The following is a 25,155-nucleotide window of genomic DNA, read 5'->3' as shown; positions in this document are numbered from 1 at the left end:
GTGAGATTCACAAGGTGTCATCATCATCATGTATCCCATATTTGATGATGGGGACTCGATCACTCAAATGAGGAAAAAAAACGAATCCAAGAGTCCTATTATTTCCCACACATATGCGTCACATAATGTGCCCACCCTGACAAAGCTAAGCTCTGAGTCAACAGTTGCATTTTTCAAAAGGAAAAATGCAGCCCCCCCCCTCTCCCCCACTCCTTGTGGGGAAAACACAGCCTAAACATCATTCGTGACGACGCATTCCTTATCTTGTGCAGCTGATAATGGCGCACGCACTCCTGTGGAGTCTAGCGGTCTAAACCTATGTTGATGAATGCTTAGTGTGATTTATTTGTTTTAAATAATTAGTGAAAGAGATGACCCTTTTCATTGGCAGTCAGTTACTTGAATCCCACAGATGTGAAGAAAATGAGCCGCCCGGTATTTCTACTAATGGCAATACTGTATGTGCTTTACACCAAACAAGGGATTTTTGGTGCTATTTGCAATAGTTCGATAGCGGCCATGCAGCATTTACGGGGATGTGAGTCTCCATATTTAGAATGCTGGGAAACAGAAGTGCTGCTTGTCTTCACCATTGACTGGAGGGCTTAAAATGCTTGACTTGCATTTCCTGGTTTGTGTTAAAGTTTGGAATGAAACCCGGCCTGACCCCTGGGAAACAATGCAGGCTTTAATGGGCCCAGGGGGAGGGTCTGGGGGAGGGCAGGAGGGAGGGGGCCAGGGCTCCAGCACCCAGGCCACTGTTGCCATATCCGCTTAAATTTAAGCCACGTTGGGCTTTTTTTTTTTTTTGTAACGTTGCTTGTAAATATTGGTAGTTTGCAGGGTTGCATTTCTTTTTTTTCCTTTTGTTTGTTTGATAATTTTCTAAAGGTGTATAGTGGCTTATTTGGGGCTTGCTGCCTAAATGTTATTTAAATCAGTGTTTCATTTTCAAGTCAAGGACCCCCAAATTAATATAGATTTGTCTTGCGGACCCCCCATCTGAAAACATTGTATGCCAGGACCCCCCCCCCCCCCTCCCCCACCCCGCCATACAAGATTTGTGTTGTTAAAAATGTCTCACAAAATATTCCACATTTTTTCAATAATGGCAGATGAAGAAGGGCTTGTGCTCCTTTTGGGCTTGCTTTCATTCATAGACCTTGCTTGCTTGTTTCTCTCGCAAAACCTGGCAACGCTGACCCAGGCTTGCAGAGAGAGAGGGTGGAGTTCAAGATGATCCAGAGGCCAAGCTTTACAACTCTTCCACATGTCACATCAGTGGGATTTATCACCCTCTGCTCAGGATGATGCAGGACACGACAAAACAACAACACAACATTCTGCTCCTGACTCGCCCTATAGCTCTCTCATTTCTTACCCATAGCACGGCTTCAGCACACACCAACACTCACCCTATAGCTCTCTCATTTCTTACCCATAGCACGCCTTCAGCGCACACCAACACTCACCCTATAGCTCTCTCATTTCTTACCCATAGCACGCCTTCAGCGCACACCAACACTCACCCTATAGCTCTCTCATTTCTTACCCATAGCACGCCTTTAGCGCACACCAACACTCACCCTATAGCTCTCTCATTTCTTACCCATAGCACGCCTTTAGCGCACACCAACACTCACCCTATAGCTCTCTCATTTCTTACCCATAGCACGCCTTCAGCGCACACCAACACTCACCCTATAGCTCTCTCATTTCTTACCCATAGCACGCCTTCAGCACACACACCAACACTCACCCTGTAGCTCTCTCATTTCTTACCCATAGCACACCTTTAGCGCACACCAACACTCACCCTGTAGCTCTCTCATTTCTTACCCATAGCACGCCTTTAGCGCACACCAACACTCACCCTGTAGCTCTCTCATTTCTTACCCATAGCACGCCTTTAGCGCACACCAACACTCACCCTATAGCTCTCTCATTTCTTACCCATAGCACGCCTTTAGCACACACCCTATAGCACACACCCTATAGCACTCACCCTATAGCTCTCTCATTTCTTACCCATAGCACACCTTCAGCGCACACCAACACTCACCCTATAGCTCTCTCATTTCTTACCCATAGCACGCCTTTAGCACACACCAACACTCACCCTATAGCTCTCTCATTTCTTACCCATAGCACGCCTTCAGCACACACCAACACTCACCCTATAGCTCTCTCATTTCTTACCCATAGCACGCCTTCAGCGCACACCAACACTCACCCTATAGCTCTCTCATTTCTTACCCATAGCACGCCTTCAGCGCACACCAACACTCGCACCAGTTCGCTGGTGTTGCCTCCCCAAATTAACCTTTTGTATTCCTCTTCCTCTTTGCTTTTATAATATCGGTGGGCCAGAAACTGAAGTCTACTTCTATACAGTTGCGCTAATTATACACCAGGGGCCATAAAACATACTGTAAATCTATGTAAAAAAGGCGCAAACCGCGTGAAACCCAGTGTCTCTATTCAGGGGCATGTCGTCGCCATAGGCAAAAGGATTTGATGTGTAGGGGTCAAATGTGAGTCATTGAAATGAAGAAAATGCCAGCACTCATTGTATGTCCTTTTCATATGAATTTATTTACCTCTTTCGTCAGAGGATAAATACATTCATATGAAAAGGACATACAATGAGTGCTTGCATTTTCTTCATTTCAATTTGTATATTCGAGCCTTGGCACCGTAAGGACTTTATTCCAACCTGGAGTGCTGCGGCAGTACTTTCTTAGTGAAATGTGAGTCAACAAAGTACCTGGGGTTAAAGTGGGTGAATTGTAATATAAGGATGTATAATATATGTAGTATAGTACTGTAATTAACACACACACACACACACACACAGAGTGGACAGGGGTCTGCAGACCAACGTGCCAGCCAGGGAGATAAATGTTAAAAATGTTATTCAATTATTCAATAGAAGATATTTTTTCTCCAAAAGTAGCAGATGTACAAGCTCGCAGCGTGGCACAATGTGGCACGCTGTGAGCTTGTACATATTGTTTATTATTATTTTTTATAGCCAACGTATGAAATATGTATAAAGTGGTTAAAATGATAGTGATGCTGTTTTAACACATCTTGCCCAGACCCCACTTATAGAGAACCACTGTCTGCCATAGAGTTCTAATTAGAGGCAGTGCTATTGTAAATCGCTCTGGATTAAGAGTGTCTAAATGCTAAATGCCTAAATTGTAATGTTGGCTGGGTCTTCTCTGTGGGGGGGGGGGGGGGGGGGGGAGTGGTTGAGAGTAGAGACATGTAGACTTCTCACACTGGGATCAAGTGTGTGAAGGTGTGAAGCAGGCTGTTTATTTATGGTGGCCATGCACTTGAAAGAGAGGGTGGTAGATTCGACAAATAAGCTAATAGAGCTATTGTGTGTTTTTCCCCCCTCATTGAAGGAAGTCACATAGGGTGGTCAATGAAATATATTGTTTTAATGCATACCGTCTCTACGGCCACATGGGCAGAGTCAAGGCGACAAATGGTTTGCTACGGAGGATCCCATGCTGTCATTTTATTGGTTCTTTATATATGACACTGGAATCTCCTTGTGATCTAACGATTATTATCCCTCTTTACAGTATGCCCTGACCCCGAAGGAGTTAGCAGTGGTGGAAAATGTACTCAATTGTTTTTTAAGTAAAAGTACCAATACTGCAATTTAGAACTACTTTGTTACAAGTAAAAGTACGGAAATGAAAATGTACTTGAGTACAACTACAAAAGTACTTGAGTACAAAAGTATCGGCATCAAAATGTACTCAAAGTACTACAAATTCAAATAAAAGTACTCATATTGCAGAATGTCACAAGTTAAAAATGTGTACAAAATCTATTGAAAATAGCAGATCTACAACGCGACACATTGAGAGCTTGTAGATCGGCTCTTTTCAAATGGCCGAAATGTATAGTAAATCAATAGGTTTGAAGTGGTTAATGTATGTTTTCAAAATTTAAATCGCCAAAGTAACTAGTAACTACAGTTTTCAAATAATTGTAGTGGAGTAAAAGTACAAATTGTGGCTCTGAGATGTATGTAGTGGAGTAGAAGTGAAAGTACTGGAAATTGGAAATACTCAAGTAAAGTACAAATACCTCAAAATTGTACTTAAGTACAGTACTTAAGTAAAAAAGTTAGTTACATTAAAAGTAGTACTACTCGGTAGTACTCGTACAATAAGCTGCATTCAGTCTACCATTCATTTCCAATGGGAGCCAGTGACACGAAGATACAAAGATGCATCCGACGTTTGTAGCCGCTGCAAAAGCTACAAATTGAAGCTGAGCTGGATTCAACTTCCAAATCCAAAGCTACAAAGCTACAACTGTAGCTGCAATGAGAATGATGACACTAGGGGGAGGCATACTTTGGTTAGACATGGGTTACGGTTAGGTTTAGGTGTGCTGCCTCGTGGGAGGTTAGGTTTAGGGTGAGGGTTTGAGATAGGTTGTAGATGTAGGACTAATGACTGGTCTAACCAATGACTAGTCTAAACCAAAAACTGTCTAAACTAAGTACTGCACCCGACACTAGGGAGTAGTACGGATGAGTCTGTGTGCATCTTGCCTCATGTGAATGCAGAGGAATAACCACATAGTGTTCCATGCTGAGAGTGCACCGTTGCCCAACGGCGGAGGGAGTTAATATGATAAAATGACTCTTGAAGCAGGTTATGACGTTGAAAGTTTTAGCTGGGTCTCCTCGAGGCTTAGTGAAAGTGTCGCTCCGCTCCACACTGGGAGGATTAATAGCTGAAAAGCTCTTCATTTTAGACTTCCAGCTCAATCTGTGCTGATCCACCAGCGCTCTATCTCACGATGGCACACACCGCGCTCCGTGGTCCGTCCAGCCCTTCTGTGCATTCTAATCAGGGTTGTGTGTGTGTGTGTGTGCGAGCTGCATGGAAATAGAATAATTATAAAGGTAGGCGCAGGGCCAACTTGTAGCTTTTGGCTGATTCATTGCGACTGTATTATACGGATAACTGTTGAATGTTGATCAAAGCTTCGATTTCCTATGGGTGGAAACGATTTATTTTGTTATCCATGCCATTTTGTGCACCTGTAAACTTGATGGGCTCTGTTTAATCTGTTAAAGACAGAAAAAAAACCCCAAATCCCCAATAGTATTTTAATAACATGAGTCATGAGTGTAGCTATGAAGAAGACGGTAAAAGAGACAGATAGTTTTTTTAGAATTGATTGCATTCTAGTTTTCTGTCTCACGATCTGACAAGAGCTCCGTCAATAAAGCTCCAGTCCTTCCCCGTTCCCACTGCTCTTTGCTCCGTCACTGTCGCCAGAGATAAGAAATGCCCCCCCCCCCTCCCCCCATATCAATGTCTCCAAGTCCAGTTCACCTTTCTGTGGCTCATCATAATATGGTTAAATTGTAATCCCACTGTGAAATGAGTGGGGGGGGGGGGGGGGGGGTGCCCATTGTTCCTGTACATACAGTATGGCTAACCCTTGCATGCTCCCCAGTGTGAGGTTGAATTTTAAACCTCATGCCATTTAAATGGTAATCTCTCTTTGGGCTTTTAGAAGTCCTTCCATTCACCATTCATTATATCTGGAGAGGGGTTATCCCACACACACACACACACACACCACCCCCCCCTGCCACCCTCAGTCCCTTCTAATTACCTTTAGTACATGAGCCCTGCAAACCTTCATGAAAGCCCACTCTCCTGGAGGCTTTACCGGTGAGCCGGTCGGGGAGAGAGAGAGAGAGAGAGAGATAGACCTTCTCTCTCATCTCGCTCACGTGCTCTTCAAAATTACAGACACAGCGCTCTAATCCAGCTCATTTGAATATGAGAGAATATGTGGGTATGTGCATTGTCAAAGCATGGAGTCCTTTCATCAGGCATTGGGTGAATGGATGAGCATGTTGACTACCAGTACAAGCGTATCGGCCTTCTTGTGCTCATGTAGTCGTCATTCGTGTATGCGAGGAGATTATATTGTTGATATTCTGCTCCATGTTTGGACATGATCTCCTCTGCTTGGATACTCCATATCTCTCTCAACCCCACTGACCAAACAGATGTAACCGAACACAAGACATTTTGGTTGATTTGGTTTCACCTGTCCTGACCTATGGGTTTTTGAACCGGTGGTCCGCGGCCCCCTGGTGGTCCGCGGATGTATTGCAGGTGATCCCTGGCTAAGCATTCATGGGAAAAAATATATATATATATTTTTTTTAAATAATAATATATATATTTTAAAGCGCTTGCTTATGAACACCTTTAATCAGTTTGTGTGCCTCAGCTCACGACTTCACATTGCGGCGTTCAGAGTGTTGGTTTTATGCCGTTCAGACTATGGGTTTTATGGGCAAGTCTCCTTATTGGTTTAGAGAGGCAGCCAATGATGAAAAAAGGTTCCACTAGGTCACTAGTTAGTAGAGGTAGGTGAACGCTTTTCAAGCAGCTGGCAAAAAACTAATTTTAACCCATTGAGTGGTGCATGAACCCACCACCACGATTGTGTCAGGTGGGTGTATGATGGACCCACCCTACACAGTGGTCGCTCCCTGGATCAGAATCTGTTGAAAACCTAGAATGTACGACAATGCATTGAGGGAATATATATGGTGCATATTTTGTAGATCATTTTTGTATTATTATTATTATTATTATTATTACTAGAGCAGTGCCCGTTGGAGCCTCTGCAGCCTCTGCCCGTTGGGCATTGGACTACTTGGAACGATGCAAGTTGGAAATGAATGCCCCACCCAGATGTTATGTCTGTGTCTCTTTTATGCCCATATATGGAGTTTTGTTTATCAGGCATGCCCAAATATGGAGTCTATGCAGAACGTCAGAATGATGTCAGAACAGGCCAGCTCTATATATGGACACACACACACACACACACACACACACACACACACACACAGAGAGAGACTTGGTGCATTTATAGTTATTAGATGGTGGCAGTAGTCTAAAGGCTAATTCATACCTTATTGTACAGATGTGTCACTCATTGAAATGAAAGATTTGTCTACTGACACATTGTATCTTTATCTATTGTGTTGCTGTTCTGTACTGTGATATGGCATATGGATTCCCCTGAGTCTGCAATAAAGAATCAATCATTGTACAGCAACATACAATAGGCTTAACCCATTCTGACCGGGCACCCATTTTGGTGTCGGCATCACGTTATGCTTTAGCTATTGAAAAATAGCAGATCTACAAGCTCGTATCGCGCCACCGAGTGGCGCGATACGAGCTTGTAGGTCTGCTATTTTTTTGAAAAATCGAAGAACGACTGACATTTTTTAGAATCTGATCTCAGGTCAGAATGGGTTCATCAGACCAGTGTGTGTCCGGCGGAAACCTTGTATGAATCTGATCTCAGGTCAGAATGGGTTGACATGCAGTCAGTGGAGCTGCTCAATGGAATGTTTAGAGATCGGTGAGCAACGGTTATGATGAGGGACAATATTGAGACTACAATGTTGGAATGCTGTGAAGATTCCACTGGTGTTACCCACAAAAAAACCCCAAAGAAAACACCCACTTTCTGTATTTCCTTGCATTGTATTGTTGGTACCTCACAGAAGTGTTTCCATGGTTATCTTTTGTCTTACAGTAGATATTATTGACTAGTATTTTCCCCCGTTAAGGCCTGAGATCGATTCAAAAAGAATATGTCTTCTGAATCGGTAGTCAAACTGACACTAAACACAGATTTTTCAAAATGTTGAAAAATAGCAGATGTACAAGCTCGCAGCGTGGCACGATTGTACATCTGCTATTTTTGAATAGGCAACGCAAAAATGTTCATTCGAGCGCCATTATTTTGATTGCTCTTTTCTTTTTAGGGGCGCCGTGGTCAATGAATGGAGAATTTACGTCATATGTGTCTGAGCAAATCGACATGTTACGTCATCATGGTGATAAAAGCGCCCCTCACTTCACACGGGTGTGATTTCTTTCCTTCCTTTTTAAAACACAATATTTAGAACACTTCCTTTCCAGCAGATGATGTCACAGAAAGAGAGAGGAGGGAGGGGGGTGACAGAATTCAGATGTAATTGCCCATTGACTGACAGCGATGGATGGGTGACCTTGTTAGCTGATATCATAATTAGGAAGCCATGCGACGTTCCTGGGCGGAGTTGCCGTCTAATCTGGTCCTTTAATGTTTGATCCCGGGCGTTCCGCTGGCGGGGCCGTCCGTGATACAGATCAGTGCACGCCGGCCACATTCCAACTGGAGAGCAGGGCTATTCACTGTAACCATGGCGTCCAACCCATCTGCTCTCAGTGGCTTTCAGGAGGAGGAGGGGGGGTGCACATTGTTGATTTGTTGTGTGTGTGTGTGATTTTGCGTGAGTGTGTGTGTGTATGTGCACGTGCCGCCCTATGTGTGTCTGATAGTACTTAATGCAGTGGAGAATATGTGCCCAGGCTTAATTCCAAGCTTCCTCAGTGAGTTTTATTATGTGGGCTAGAGGTAGATGGGGGGGGGGGGGGGGATTAATTGAAGCTTTTTGGAGATTGCTGTCTTAACAGTTTGCTGCCACGCAGACTTTGGGGTTACCTCAATGACTGCAAAAGTAACTGAGAATATCTGAGGCTCACAGGAGAGATCCTCAAAGGAAATACATCTTTCTTTGATCCTCTCCATTACACGTGCGTGCATACACATGGGTACAGTAGTACATCGCTTGTGTCGGCTCGCGGTCCTTTTGGTGTAGCCACCTTCTACTGTAGGCGTTGGATCTTTCCATTCTTCATACCTTGTTCTCTCGTGGTCAGCATATGCTGCTTAAGCCGCTGGCAAAACTTAAACTCCAAGCACTATGTAATTTCACCTACTATTTTTGACCGTGCTTAGTTTTAAGGACATCCTGTTCCACACTACTTCCGTTTTTTTTCCCTCTACCCCGAGCCCCCAATATCCTCACATGTGTTCCAAATTACTGCCCTCACTTATTCCTGTCTTAACAACAGCTTTTCCGATTTTGAAATGTTCAGCAAAAAAAAGTAGCTCCCTTTTTAGGAAACGAGGTTAAGGTTAACTGTTGCGAGAGTGAATGTGTGCCACGTCTTTGAGTGTAGGCCTTCTTCTCTATCGTTAAAGGGAACTTAAGTTGTTGAAATACTTGCCATTAATATAGTGGTATTAATTGATTGCCAGAGTCCCGTGGTGGGAGTTCTGCTCTGGTTTTGGTGAATATTAAGTCACTTAGTGGGGGGGCACTGGGGCCACGCATTTAAAGTAAATGAATCCACAAAACTAACGTAATTTGTATTGTCGACCTTTTTCCAAAATATTAGCGCAACGTTTGTTCAACTTTGACCCCTCTATCCCATAGAACAGGTTTTTGGGGCGTAGTGATATGGACGCAAAACATACAGTAGTTCCGGGTCATAGAGGGGTAAAAAATGAACGAAAGGTGCACTATATGGTAGAAATAGGTCAACAATACAAATTACACTAGTTTTGTGAATTAATTTACTGTAATGTGTGCTGTGGCCCCCTGTGCCCCCCACAAAATGACCGGAACTACTTAATATTTCACCAAAAGCAGAGCAGAACTCCCACTCGGGCAATCCATTAATACAGTTGCAATCACTAAATTAATGGTATTTCATACAGCTTAACCCATTCTGACCGGGCACCCATTTTGGTGTCAGCATCATGTTATGCTTTATCTATTGAAAAATAGCAGATCTACAAGCTCATATCGCGCCACCGAGTGGCGCGATATGAGCTTGTAGGTCTGCTATTTTTGAAAAATCGAAGAGCGACTGACATTTTTAGAATCTGATCTCAGGTCAGAATGGGTTCGTCAGACCAGTGTGTGTCCGGCGGAAAACTCGTATGAATCTGATCCCAGGTCAGAATGGGTTAAGTAAAAAAAATCTGAACTATCCCTTTAAGGGAACATTGGTAGATTTCGCTGCCAGCTTGTGTTGAACAAAATGAGATGAAATGTGAGAGGAATGTTCTTCTGACAATTGCACTTCTTTGAGGAGAGCTTACAAATGATCCCCATGACAGAACTAACTGTAACACTTTCACATACTGATCATCTATATTTTAAGTTGTTGACCTTAAAAATGAAGCTCTGTGTTTTGGGTACAGAGCCCTCCATTTGACACTGTCATGGTTAGGAGGAGAGAAAGGAGAGACTGTAAACAAATCACTCGTGTCATTTTAGCCCTCTCCTTTCTCCTGTCAGGCTCGCTGAATAAAACATACAAGATGTCTGCACTCGGCGCTCTGTCCTGTTCAAGAGCCTCACATCCAGCTTGTTGTACCTTTACTAATACGACACCTTCACAAGATGATAGCTGGAGCTTAAGAATCCTTTGGATTAGGCAATGCTTGGTGGGCACTTAAGCCCCGATCGCCCCCATTAACTCAATTAATGATTTGTGCCTTCAGCAAGGCATTTGCTTTTCATGCATTAGATGAATTTATATTAAAGAATTATTTACGGGACAGTAGAAAACCCCTTAGTAAAATCCATGGTGTTCATTTGAAGCACAAACCGCACCAATGATTGCAACATGCAGCTACTTGCAACTCATTGCAACCATTATCCCGGTGTGGCTGACCTTAAAACGGTTTTGTTGCAAGGAGTTGCATTTCTGTGGCTGACCTTAAAAACGGTTTTGTTGCAAGGAGTTGCATTTCTGTGGCTGACCTTAAAACGGTTTTGTTGCAAGGAGGTGCATTTCTGTGGCTCACCTTAAAACGGTTTTGTTGCAAGGAGTTGGGCCTGGTTGCAACTAAGAGCTGCAGCTGGTGTGGTCTGGGTGTAACTCTGAGAATATGGACCCAGGTCCAGGAAACCTCCCCTTCTTGGGTCCATTTCCGTCCCCTCTTTTCTTTGTCTTGCCATGATACAGTTGCCCGATGCTAAACCCCACATGTTCTCCTCTCGTCTTCTCAGATGATCCAGCTGACCAGCGTACTTGCCTTATCTGTGGAGACCGCGCCACAGGCCTGCACTATGGCATCATCTCCTGTGAAGGATGCAAGGGCTTCTTCAAGCGCAGCATCTGCAACAAGCGGGTGTACCGCTGCAGCCGCGACAAAAACTGTGAGATGTCACGCAAGCAGCGCAACCGCTGCCAGTACTGCCGGCTGCTCAAGTGTCTGCAGATGGGGATGAACCGCAAAGGTGAGCCTATGGGTTTCACTCACGGCAGATCTAACAAGGTCACAACGTGAACCACGGACTATAGCGTCACAGTCCCGCCCCCTACCAGGGCCCAGGGAATGATTCCTTTTTCATTTTCCTCATAGACATTTCAAAAAGTATTTATTTAAAGACCTTTTAAGAGTCGTACAAAGCCAACTCAAGTTGTTGTGAGAAATTGTGACAATTTCTTTTGGGCCAAACAAAGAAGAAGAAAACGCTTTTGTTGTTGTTTTTATTCTTTGTAATTATTAGTTTGGTCCAAAATATTGTGTTTGTTGTCATGATTTGTCACAACTCGAGTTGGCTTTGTATGACGCTTATAAGGTCTTTAAATAAATACCTTTTGAAATGTCTATGGGAAAAAAGCATTGGGAATTATTTCCTGGGCCTGGCGTCGTCATGAAATGATTGGCTGAAATTGTCAAACCGCCTGAAAATGCATTTTCTGTTAAAAAGCTTGAGAGACCCCTACTTTATACTAGCAATGATAGCTATCAGAATATATAATATAGAACTGTTTATATTTAAAAAATAATAATGTTTTAACCAAAACATATCACCTTTAAGCAGAACATAAAGTAACTAAAACACCCCTACTTTTACCACCTTTATGATTGCACATGACATCATCCACCAGCAGGGGCAGTATAGGCTGTGTCTCAGGGGAAAAACATTATTATTATTTACTTAACCCATTCTGACCTGAGATCAGATTCATACGAGGTTTTCCACTGGACACACACTGGTCTGATGAACCCATTCTGACCTGAGATCAGATTAAAAAAATGTCAGTCGTTTTTCGATTAAAAAAAAATAGCAGACCTACAAGCTCGTATCGCGCCACTCGGTGGCGCGATATGAGCTTGTAGATCTGCTATTTTTAAATAGCTAAAGCATAACATGATGCTGACACCAAAATGGGTGCCCGTTCAGAATGGGTTAATGCGTGTTCCCAGATTGGCTCTCAAGGTTACTATAATTCCATTCTTACTTTATCCAACCTTCCATATTAAACTCATTTCTATATGAACTGATATACTGATTGTGTGAGCGTCGAGCACACACACACACACACAACATGCAATATTATATTATATTTCCTAATTATGAGGACTGAACCAGACTACACTTCCCATTTAGTTTCCCCAGGAAAATGAATAAATGACAGTTTTCACTTTCCTATGTTCCTAAATGCATGGTCAGGGACCACATGCAATTCCTTCACGGACCACCAGTGGTCCAGGGACCACCCGTTGAAAACCCCTGCTCTAGATCGTCATGTCCTCCTTTACATTACCCGAAGGAAAGGGCAATTAAACACATTCTGACCTGAGATCAGATTCATGCAAGGTTTCCGCTGGACACACACTGGTCTGATTGGCCCATTCTGACCTGAGATCAGATTCTAAAAAATGTCAGTCGTTCTTCGATTTTTCAAAAATAGCAGACCTACAAGCTCGTATCGCGCCACTCGGTGGCGCGATATGAGCTTGTAGATCTGCTATTTTTCAATAGCTAAAGCATGACATGATGCTAACACCAAAATGGGTGCCCGTTCAGAATGGGTTAAGGACTTAATTTAGATCCCAAATACGGGGTTTTTGTGATTGGGTTGCCTTTCTGGAAACTGGATTCAATGTAGTTATTAAGTGGTTTAGTTTTACAAGCTGTTTTTAATAATACTGTTCACACTCTCAAGAGTTAAATTATTGTTAAACATCTGCATTACTTACTTCATTGAGAAGTCTACACAATTAGAGAATGTAGAAGAATTGTTATTTTGATCAACATTTGCCAAAAGCATGGAATTGTAGAGAAAATCGTATCCAACGACAACACAATATTCTTTAGTTTTGGGTCTGAGAGGCTAAATCTCATCAGATGGTGGTCCGTGGCTCAAATGCCCAATAAATAATGGTCCTTAATATGAAAAGGGTTGAAAACCCACTGTACTAGAACCATGTTGTAATCCTCTGTACTGTAGTTAAACAGCACCCTCTGTTGGACAGAGGAATAGCCTACATGTGTGACCTTTCTCTACTAGCTACTCCAATGTAATGGATTCAATTGTTTTTTCCACTAAGCTGAGCTATGATTCTTCTTATGAAATGATTTATTTTAAATCAATAAATGGATGCAAAACCTAAAAGTAGTCATGTGTGTAAAGTAATCTTTCCCTTCCAGTAAAATACATTTTCTTGCTTTTCAGCAATCAGAGAAGATGGCATGCCTGGAGGAAGGAACAAAAGCATTGGACCTGTTCAGGTAAATATTAACTGTTTTTAGCCCAAGGAGTGTGTTTTGTGCAAAACTAATGCTTGGAATGGATTCAGAATCATGAAAACCCCCTAGTTTGACATCACACATGCTACTTAAAGCAAAAGGAAAGTTTGACATGTTTGCCTGTCATAGGATGTTAATGGTACATTCACAAGAAACCCCTAAAAAAACTTTCAGCCGGTCAGCAAGTGGATTCATGAATGTATGATATGTATATAGACAATATTTTAGGCCAATAAAAAAGACTATAATACCAAATTTCCCAGCCGTCCGACATACTGAGTTCAAATGGATCCATTATTTATTATTTAACTGTATAATGTTTGAATGCAACACAACACATGTAATACAATTGACCCAGGTTAGCTCGTCCATTACATAAGGTCTACCATCAGCACTAATTGATAATTTGCATTCCCTTTCAGAATAGCCCACACATTATTGACAGTATTCTTTAGAGCTTCTCAGCAGAATATTGCATTACTTAGGAGGGACCACCTTGGGTCCAAGTGCCAGCTACTGAATATTCACAAACACTGCAACAGGAAATGTACTTGGGCCCATTTAGAATGTTGTTAAGAGTGAAAAGATCTATTCAGTCTCCCCATGTCATTATTGCCTGTGAATACATGCAGAGCAGAGTGATCAGGGAACTGGCTGACCCCGAGGCTAATTAAAACGGAGTCATCACAACTGTGAAGCTGCAGAATCTTATTCAGAACAGCAACATGTGGTCAATTCAGACAATTCTGTCGCAATAAAAAAGAAATTATATTAAAAATACAAATTGGTGTCGGTAAAAAGGGAATGTGGCATCTTTTCTTGTGACCATAATGAACGGAGCACCTTTCTGTCATTATTAACGATGAGTATCTTGTCGTTTCCATTTACGTGCTGAATTGGTGGAAGTGAAAGTAAATTGACTCCCAAGCCCCCAATTCAGATCACTGCGGATACAAGGCAGTTTTTTTTGTTTTGCTTTTTTTTTTAAATGCACTCAAGATGTTTTATATATATTTTTTGTTGTCACTTGAGCTTTTCATTTCTTCACGTGGAAGTGCAAGAAAAATGACCATTACTATCCTCTTATTTTAAGCTTTATGTGTGCATCTCTATAGTCTGAACCCAGCTCCACTTCCTCACCTCACTCGTCCGCCATGCCTCGTTTTCCCATTTCACCGGCAGCGTTTGTTTGCGCCGGGCGAACATCGTCCTTGCACCTCTGTGTTAACTGGATAGCTCGTCAATGCTGATCAATTGAATGAGACGCAAAAAAAAAAAACCCTGGTCACACGGGGACATAAACCCATTTAATGCAACTAACTAACTTTCTTTCTCTCCTTCTTTCTATTTCACCCTCACTCCTTCTTTCTCTCCATCTCTTCTACTCTCCGCTTCCCCCTCTCTTTCTCTCTCTCTCTCTCTCTCTCTCTCTCTCTCTCTCTGTCCTCAGATCACAGAGGAGGAGATTGAGCGAATCATGTCAGGCCAGGAGTTCAAGGAAGAGGCGCCGGAACACACCTGGGGCAACAACGGCGACAGTGACCACAGCTCGCCTAGCAACGGCGCCTCGGAGGGCAACCAGCCGTCACCCGCCTCCACATTGTCGTCCAAGTGAGTTTCCTCCTCGCCGCCACCGCCCCCCCCCCCCCCCCCCCCCGGCTCAATCTGGGCAGCGGTGGCATTCGCCGCCCTCCATCGCTGAGATAATGATCTGGCCGTGACAGCCCTAACACCTCATTCCCGTCTCTGCTAGTCCATTGAGACCTGAGACCAGATTCTATACAAATGTCTTCTAAATCATGACAGTTTTCTGGAGGAAAAAAACCCTATGTTTCTATATCAGTGGTGCTCAAACTATTTAATGTCAAGGACCCCAAAACTCATATGTAATTGGCCGCTGATCCCATCTGAAAATATGTTCAGATTAGAATATCCCCCAGAAGCAACGGCGCCTCGGAGGGCAACCAGCCGTCACCCGCCTCCACATTGTCGTCCAAGTGAGTTTCCTCCTCGCCGCCACCGCCCCCCCCCCCCCCCCCCCCCGGCTCAATCTGGGCAGCGGTGGCATTCGCCGCCCTCCATCGCTGAGATAATGATCTGGCCGTGACAGCCCTAACACCTCATTCCCGTCTCTGCTAGACTTAGTTAAGGCATTCATCAGCGAAAGAATGCCATGAATATGCAGCCGCTGCTTCTGCTCCTGCCTCTGCTTAAGGCTTTGGTGATAGCAGCACACAAAGGACTTGGCACGCTTATCTGGCATTCTCACTACGGAGACGATCGCATTGTCTATCTGCAGTCATCAAGGCCAAATATTGTCTAGGTGGCTAGTGCGGTGGCATGTATTTTAGTCTCATTCTATCTAAACATTAGACTTATCTCCCCCAAGGCTACATAAACTCATAATTAATTGCAATGCACTTTTTTTTTAATCAAATAAATAGTCAGCAGAAATGAGTGAAAGTAACGTAGCGCCAAGTGAAATGCATATTTATGAACACGGTGAACTTGATGGAAAGGTTCTAGTCTACAAGCATCCATGTTGTGATCCCTCTGGAAACCAACCAACACCAAGTGCTTTCATTCCACTCCAGCGCCTCACAGCGCCTCACAGCGCCTCACAGCGCCTCACAGCGCCTCACAGCAGGATTATTTGGGTTAGTTTGAAAGAATCACATCTACCGTAGGGTGGTATGGTAAACACTGGACCCCACTGTTCTGCATCATTGTATGTGCCAATCTGTTCTCACGCACATACTGTAGGGCTCCTACGCAAATTTAGAAAGTATGGTACATTATCGAATGTCATTTCATACTTTATGGAATGTCAGAATGTCCGCTTTCTATCTCTGATACCTCCATTTTTCGGGGGCAGCTTGCCCAGGGAGCGACCCACGGGCCCGGAATTAGAGGCCCGAAAGTAGGAATCCTGACACACACACACACACACACACACACACACCAGTGTTGCTTTTGACAGCAAACTTTTATTTTAGTTTTAGTCATAGTTTTAGTCATAGTCTTGAATTTAGTTTTAGACACATTTTAGTCACCTGAAATGTTGTAGTGTTAGTCTAGTTTTAGTCCACTAAAATCTACAGTTTATTTAGTCGACTAAAGTGTGTTTTGACAGGCCTTGATGTCAAATTTTACACTTTGGTTGCATGCTGAAAATAGCAGATCTATAAGCTTACGACGCAACAAAATCAACACACACACACGCACGCACGCGCGAGCACGCGCACAAGCACACAAACATCTAACTTTCGTAACCTCTCTCTCTCTCTCTCTCTCTCTCCACTAGTCGCTCTGTGGAGATGAACGGCTACACGGCCGCCCTCAGGGACCAGTACATCAACACCTCCATGTCCACACCCTACCAGCTCCTGCCTCACCTGTTCAGCTACGCCGCCCAGTCGGGGCTGCTGGCGCCGCAGCCCCGCAGCCTGTATCCCCAGTCCCACCCCCTGGTTCTGCAGCTGGTGGCAGCCGAGGACCTGGCTCCACTGGCCACCCCCATGCTTATAGAGGATGGGTGAGTTGCTTTACCTATAACCCATTCTGACCTGAGATCAGATTCATACGAGGTTTCCACTGGACACACACTGGTCTGATGAACCCATTTTTTTTTTTTTTTTTATCAAAGTTTTTTTATTAATGTTCACACGAAAATATTATACAACATTTTTCGAAATGAAATAAAAGGCACATACAAATATACATAGACATAATAGAAGACTAATAGAAGTATGCAAACAAATTATGTATAAAAATAAAAATAAAAATAAATAAAGACAATAATAATAAAAATATAAATGAATTACAGTAGGGTCAGTATAATAAGTTAAGGATTGTTGATGTCAGCCGCGTTCATCCTCTCAATGTGTGTCAAAAAAGGTTGCCAAATGGTGTAAATTATTAAAGCACCGGTGTACCCTTGATGAACCCATTCTGACCTGAGATCAGATTCTAAAAAATGTCAGTCGTTCTTCGATTTTTCAAAAATAGCAGACCTACAAGCTCGTAGCGCGCGCTATGAGCTTGTAGGTCTGCTGTTTTTCAATAGCTAAAGCATAACATGATGCCAACACCAAAATGGGTGCCCGTTCAGAATGGGTTGTTATTTATTACTGATGTGATTTATTTTTTAGATACAAGGTGACCCAGGTGGAGCTGTTTGCCCTGCTCTGCCGCCTGGCGGACGAGCTGCTGTTCCGCCAGATCTCCTGGATCAAGAAGCTGCCGTTCTTCTGCGAGCTCTCCATCGAGGACTACACCTGCCTGCTCAGCTCCACCTGGCAGGAGCTCATCCTGCTCTCCTGCCTCACCATCTACAGCGCGCAGATCTTCGGCGACCTGGCCGACGTCACGGCCAAGTACACGCCCTCGGACGACGAGCTGCAAGGGTGAGTGTGCCGCCGGCGAAGTGATTGCGATCGGGGTCGCACGCATGTTTTTGGTCCAGTGTTGTTTTTGGCAGCAAATGTCTTTTTTTAGTTTTAGTCATAGGCAATGGAATAGTTTTCATTTAGTCTTAGTCACATTTTAGTCACCTGGAATGTTTTAGTGTCTAGTTTTAGTAGACTAAATTGTCATGAGATTTTAGTCGACTAAATCTACAGTTGATGTAGTCGAACAAAATGCGTTTTGGCGGGCCTGATAACAATCTTATTGAGTATCCGGTATCGATAAGCTTTGGGCTTCATCAAGCCTGTTATCGAGCATAGCGGCCCATTACGTCATGTTTAAACAATCAAGACTAAGAGACGATCAAGAAATAGATCTAATCGCCCCTGCTGGCACAAACATGTCGGTCTAAAAGTGTATTGATACTTGCCAACCAGCGCTGTCCAGGTAACAAAATTAGACTTTTAAAGTTTAAACTTTCCACAAAATAATTAGAAAATGCTCGATAGTGGGCTCGATAAGAACCCGGCTCGATAAGCCTGATCAATAAGGTGCTTGTTATCAAAAAGATTAACGAGCTCCATGCCTTCGGTTCGCTTTAACCTGCCATGAATGGGTTAGTTGTAACCTGCCACGCATGTCTGCAGCCACAGCTTAGTTTTGACTCGCCACGGGTTAGTTTTAACCTGCCGCGCATGTCGGGAGCCACGGGTGAGTTTTAACCCGGCCACCAGGTTAGTTGTAACCGGCCACGGGTGTCGGGAGTGACGGTGTTGTCGGACTAATGCCTGTCGGACTGCACCCCGGTTGTATCGGCAGAGAGGCGCTTATCACGGGACTATGCGTTCACATGATCACATCGCACCCGGAGAACACAGTTGGCACCAGACCATTCACTTTGTATGCACAGGATATACACTGTATTAAACCGGGAAGTCTTCCTACCGACTCTCACCTATGGTCATGTAATGTGATCTAAAGAACACGATCACAGACAAATGGCTGAAGAGAGTTTTGCCAGGAAGGGTGGCTGGCTCCCTTGCGGATAGGTTAACCCATTCTGGACGGGAACCCCTTTTGGTGTTTAAAGCATTTTGTTATACTTTAGCTATTGAAAAGCAGATCTACAGCTATGAGCTTGTAGATCTGCTATTTTTGAAGGGGATCGGCGGCTAAATACGGGACATGTAATTTTGAGGGTCCTTGTCCTTGACATGAAAAGATTTGAGCACCACTGGCAGAGAAAACTGTCATGATTTAGAAGACACTTTTTTTTTAGAATCATCCTCGGGTCTAAATTCAGGTTAAGAAGCCCTGTCGTCTGGGAGAGAATGATGTGGTTCTGGCATCTTGTCCGGATGCCGTCTCCCTAGGCCGGGTCTTCCACACCACTTTGTGTCTGAATAATACTGAGGACTTCTTATTGCCGGTCCGATGTACTGTATCTGCCCACCACGCTGGAGAAAGGGCTTCAGTTCCTCACAAGCGAGAAGCCGCCATGGGAGGACACTCTCTGCTGCTGCACAAATATTGTCCGCTGGTAGGCGAAATAATCAAATAAACTACGTACCAGGACAATTACGTATTGGTCTTTATGTGCTAAAAGCGTGATTTTGAGAGGTGTTTCCTCGTACGATAAAAGTGAACGGAATCGCTACATCCAGTTCCTGGAGCACAGAAGCTACAGATGAAGGTGATCGACAATATCTTTGACGTATTAATCATGGCCAGGTAACTATATATACACCTCAAAACTTTACTACCAAAGTTAGACATCGCTTTAAAGGCTTAATATTAAGCTAGCTTTTACTGCTGTATGTTTAATGGTGATGGAAAGCAGCCTTATTAATTTAGGCTGGTGCTAGATTAGATAGAGTGGCTCATATTGCCTCTGACCCCTTATATCAAGGGTATCAGTTCTCATTAATGTACAACTATAAAACACTGGCGTTTGTGTCCTTTCTAAGTCCATATTTCACTATAGCGAGCGGCGGGCATCAGGATTTAAAGGATACGATGCACTTCATTGCACCCTGTGTCATGCACTGAGAATAGTAGATATACAAGCTCCCGAGGTGTTGCTCTGTGTCACGGTGTGAGCTTGTAGATGAGCTATTTCTGGTGCTTAACTAGGTATAAATCCCTGCTCTACTGCAACAACATTCTCCTACAAAGGCAAGGCGTTCCACTCCGTGAGTTCCGTATCTCCAAAGGGTTTGATATTTCTGCTATCACAGTGGCCCGTATTGTTGTTGGACGGGGGCCAGTTATCTGGTCCATGTAGGGGAGGATGACTCAAGACAGAGCTCTGGCTAGCACCGTCTGGTGCATGAAATACACATCTGTCCCACGCCAGGGTAGAACGCGCGTGTGGGGGTTCACTGCTGTGTAAATCAGACCTGAATTATCTGACCTCATGACACATTTGCTCCTAATTTCCTGCGAGATTTATGCCGCCGTCATGTTGCTTCAGTCAATTTGCCTGCAGTTTATTCATCTGAGGTGCAGGTATCCAATTTACGGTGGCAGAGCCAGCTTTTGGTAGACATGAGAGGTTTGAGATTTGATGTCTGTGAGTACAGAATGACAAGGATGAAGATTGGGGTGCACGGATTTACTGGGTTGGATCGCAGAAATACAGGAATGGTTTGGTCAGCAAGACATGATGTTAAGTTGAGCACATTCTGCCCTCAATCACTGTCATGGTTCTGACATAATCCCTTTCCTCTCCGTCCTCCTTGTGTCTCATTTTAGCAAAAGAAACTTTAATAATTAACTCTTATGGGAACTCACTTTTGTCTTTGACGGTTTACTCCCTTTTTGTCACGCTCGATTGGAACAAGTGATTCATTGAGCTTTAGTTTTATGCAGGTCTTTCCAAACTAAAAGGAGAATTTGTGTTTTTGAGTTCAGCGCCAAACGTTGACAAACATTTCCCGTGTGCCTTCTCAGGTTCAGCGAGGACGGCATGGAGGTGATGGAGAGGCTGATCTATCTATTCCGCAAGTTCCACCAGTTGAAGGTCAGCAACGAGGAGTACGCCTGTATGAAAGCCATCAACTTCCTCAACCAAGGTAACTTAACGGCAACTATTTCACTGCACATTCAGTAAAGTCCCAACTAGTGTTGTGGAGTCAAATTGACGTTTTTAATTGAATTTCACGGTGTAATCATTCATGTGTATTCATACTGTACATGCAACATTTCTACCCTCTGCAGATATCCGGGGATTGACCAATGTCTCCCAGCTTGAGCAGCTGAACAAGCGCTACTGGTATGTGTGCCAGGACTACACCGAGTTTAAGTATCCGCACCAACCCAAACGCTTCCCTGAGATCAATGATGTGTCTGCCAGAGATCCGCTGCATTGCTGGTAAGATCTTTCTGCTAGTTTGATGCCGTCTAAAGCTCAGCCGTCCACATCAAAGTGACGCATGCGGCGCAGTGGTCTGAATTGCCACGTTGCGGGTCAGTGCATGCCGGACTTGACTTGTCAAATTGCATAGAGAAAAGTTGCAATGCAAATGCTGATCACAAACACTATTCTGTCATGTTCTCTCTCTCTCTCTCTCTCTCTCTCTCTCTCTCTCTCTCTCTCTCTCTCTCTCTCACTCTCACTCTCACTCTCACACTCTCACTCTCTCACACTCTCACTCTCACTCACTTCTCAGTCTCACTCTCTCACACACACACACACACACACACACACACACACACACACACACACACACACACACACACACACACACACACACACACACACACACACAGTCTGTTTTTGTTTTTTTCACACCTGGCAAGAGGGAGAGAAGTAGAGCAAAAATCTAAAACGTGTCACAAAGTGCATCATCTTTTTTCTTTTTCTATACCGGTATATTCCATGTAGCATACAGACAGCCACTAGTTTGCTGGTTCATTGTTTAACCCATTCTGATCTGAGATCAGATTCATACGAGGTTTCCGCCGGACACACGCTGGTCTGATGAACCCATTCTGACCTGAGATCAGATTCAGTTTTCAGATTCAGTCGTTCTTCGATTTTTCAAAAATAGCAGACCTACAAGCTCATATCGCGCCACTCGGTGGCGCGATATGAGCTTGTAGATCTGCTGTTTTTCAATAGCTAAAGCATAACATGATGCCAACACCAAAATGGGTGCCCGGTCAGAATGGGTTAAACAGGTAATGGCCATGACCTATTGTGTTGTAGGATAAGTGGGTTGTAGGGTTGTATAAATAAAGATGCATTCATATTGACGTTGGAATGCATGTGTATTTTCAGGGAAGCTGGTCAGCGTTCCACTAGAACAGCTCCCCCTCCTGTTCAAAGCAGTCTTGCACTCCAGCAAATCCAGCATGAACAGCTACAGGTCCGGCCCGTCGCCCTGCGTCCCCACGGGAACGTCTGCCGGAAACTAGAGGCCCGCCCGCTCCAAGCTACCAGGACTCCTCCTGGCCCCGAGGTGACTGAGTGGGCACCACTGGGGCCACTGAGGGGGGCACCAAGAGACTGGTCTCCCTTCGTGTGAATGTGACAAGCAGCTAGTTTTTTTTTTTGTAACTTTTTTCTTTATATATTTATTACACGACAGAGCTGAATGTATGCTGATTTACACTGTGCACATGCTTCTGTACAAAAGGAAAAAAAAAACGAAATGCACATGGATGCGTTGGTCGTTGGAGTTTACAAGTGTGTATCCGATTTGCTCAATGTGTCGGTGTTGCCATTGTTAGAGCTAGACTTTAAAGAGTTTTATTTGAATCGGACGGGAAGCGGATAGACACGTGTTTTGAGACTACCTCAGGAAGATGTTGTTGCTAATTTCAGGTACCTTTTTTTTCTTGCTGTTTGAGATGAAGAGCTAAGAGTCTAAAACCAAATCCTTTCTGGGTGCCTTGGCACCTCAATCAGATACTGAATGCTCAAAAGGAGCTGCATAAACCAAAGATTCAAAAACAGTGTTTTTTTTTCTTTTCTTTTTTTCTTTGTAACTGCAGTTGCAATTACAAAATGAAATAGAGTTCTGCTACTCTATGGACATGGAATCTCAGACATCCCGCTTGTAGGAGGTGGTCTTTGTCAAATTAACATTCCATGGCTAAGTGAGGTGACAGTAGGTGGATTTGTGGGATCTTCATTGAAATAAGGAGCATACGGGTATTTTTACAATCAAAGACTGTGGATCAAAGGCTTTATCGCAGGGGAATGGGAGGATAGCTAGGTTCGCTGTTAGATTTATTGTTTTTTGACCAAAGTGTTATGCAAAAGCTTTTTTCAAACACCCAATGATGGGTAGGGAGCTGATAGCTCAACAGAAAATATATTAAAGAAAAAAAAAAAACTATTTCTTATCAATGAAGGATCAGAATAAGAAATGAATCAATCTGTGTCGGAGGGGAGACTCTCCGCTGGACAGAAACAGTTTGTTGCTGGATCTCATCCCAAATGCTTCTCTCTGAGATACATACAACATGTCGACCCCCAGACAGTCTGGATCTGTCCCAAAGGGCCCTCACACTATAGCTCTGAGTCCTGCCCACCTGCTACCCCCCCAGGCCCAGAACCGAGCCTCAGCACATGCTCACTGGGTCTGCGATCTGAACCAGAAACGAGCCTCAGCACATGCTCACTGGGTCTGTGATCTGCACAGTCAGGCTGGAAAGAGAAGAATTCTGCAGGCTCATTGATATTAGTACAGAAAGTCCAAACTCTTGTTTGTACCGTTTAGCCCACATTTTGGGCTACGATTGTTGGATGTTTGGAATATATGTACGGGCGAATTGAGATAGATTTAGTTTGATCCATTTGGGGCGTGTCTCAATCTGGGCTTGGTTTGGAGGCTTTGGGTGACCTCTGGCTTGCACACAGTCTGTGACAGATATGCACATTGTTTAAAAAAAAATGCCATAGAAAATGGTCTTTATTTTTTGAAGCATGAGGTAATAATTTCAAACCACTTGAAGTGTCTTTTCTCGATTCCTCAAGTTTTAGCCGTTTTCATACGTTGTGTGTGCAAACATTTAAAAAAATGCAGACAAAATGCAGTCCTTGCAACGACTCTCTTTTTTGTTTTTTTTTGCACACTTGCGGTGAGGCTTTTGGAGGCCTTGACCCTTGACCTTGGGAAAGCGTCCCACTTGCCCACCCAGTGTGCTCCTCCTCCTCTCTCGGGTCCTTCTGCAGACCTGGAACTAAACAGGGTAAAGTGAGTGTTATGTATTGCATTCATCAGACAGTTACACAGCGATCATCGCTGATGTACTTGTAGTATTAGTAGAGTTAGGATTCGGGACATTGTAGGTCCTTTTTTTGTAGAGAAAAAAAGTGTTTATTTCTTTTTCTTTTTTATTTTTTCCACTCTAAATCTCTCAAGGTATTTCCTCTTATCAGTGAAAAGTGGAGAGTGGGTTTGAAGGTGAGACGTCGTGCTCTGCACGGCGAACTTGTCTGATGGCATTTCAAAGACGGATAAGAGACGGGAGACATCTTAGGATTTCATTGATGATGTTGCGTTACATCTATCTATACCTCTCTGTATGCCAGCCTTAACCATACCAACCGTCTGTTCTATTATCCAAAACATTTCAGTTAGCCTCTTTATAATTTTTTTTAATACATTTTCATGTTGTACCTTGTAGTTATTGTGAATGTTTTTTTTTTTCGTTTTTTTTTTTTTTTCATGTATTCATAGTTTTCTTTTCGTTTTTTTTTGTCCTTTTTTTGAGTGAATATGACCCCTATCATTTGTTATACTTTGAATTCTTGAAAAATGTAAATGTTTTGTTAGGTTTTTTTGGAACACAACTCTAATAACTCATTCCCTCGTCCAAGTCCAAGCTGTATATTGAAAGTGTTTCTGAATTAATTGTCCGTTACTTCGTGTTTAATGTGAAAGAAAACGTGTTACTGCAGGTCTTTGTTTGGAATTTGGACCATTTTGAGGAAGGCCGTTTTTTGTTTTGTTTTTTTAGTTTTTGTTCCACTCAAATATGTGAACCATTTCAGTTATGAATTGTTTGGAGATGTTTTGTGTTCTAATCTAGTGCAGTAGAAGTATAGGCTACCCTTCTCTCTTAACACACCGTAGCCTCACTCACTGCCACAGGCATCTAGCTGGGGGGATTGAGCCCCTTCTCTGTTTATATCCCCCCCCAAATGTGCATTCATCGTGCAACGGGTTTCAACGCCCTGGGCTCAGAGAACATGACACCCTAATCTCAGGGATTCAGTACTTCTTAGGGTACATGTTTGAGAGCCTTGGGCTAAGAAT

General features: G+C 43.5%; 1 protein-coding gene across 1 annotated transcript in view; it reads left to right on the top strand.

Annotated features, from left to right (window-relative positions):
• nr6a1a (nuclear receptor subfamily 6, group A, member 1a) overlaps positions 1-22,303 on the top strand; it is a gene marked incomplete at both ends in the record, with an annotated part of 136,491 nt that extends 114,188 nt beyond the window's left edge. The window contains 9 exon segments of the mRNA XM_083783550.1: positions 10,943-11,173; positions 13,404-13,459; positions 14,928-15,088; positions 16,782-17,012; positions 17,629-17,883; positions 20,837-20,958; positions 21,104-21,222; positions 21,224-21,257; positions 22,167-22,303. Coding sequence (XP_083639676.1) covers positions 10,943-11,173; positions 13,404-13,459; positions 14,928-15,088; positions 16,782-17,012; positions 17,629-17,883; positions 20,837-20,958; positions 21,104-21,222; positions 21,224-21,257; positions 22,167-22,303 — 1,346 coding nt within the window.
• Between the last annotated feature and the right edge of the window lie 2,852 nt (positions 22,304-25,155).

This window comes from Protomyctophum parallelum, assembly GCF_964188405.1.
Source record: "Protomyctophum parallelum genome assembly, chromosome: 15".
Lineage (NCBI taxonomy): Eukaryota > Metazoa > Chordata > Actinopteri > Myctophiformes > Myctophidae > Protomyctophum > Protomyctophum parallelum.
Note: the sequence above shows the minus strand (reverse complement) of the source record. Positions and strands in the feature narration are given on the sequence as shown.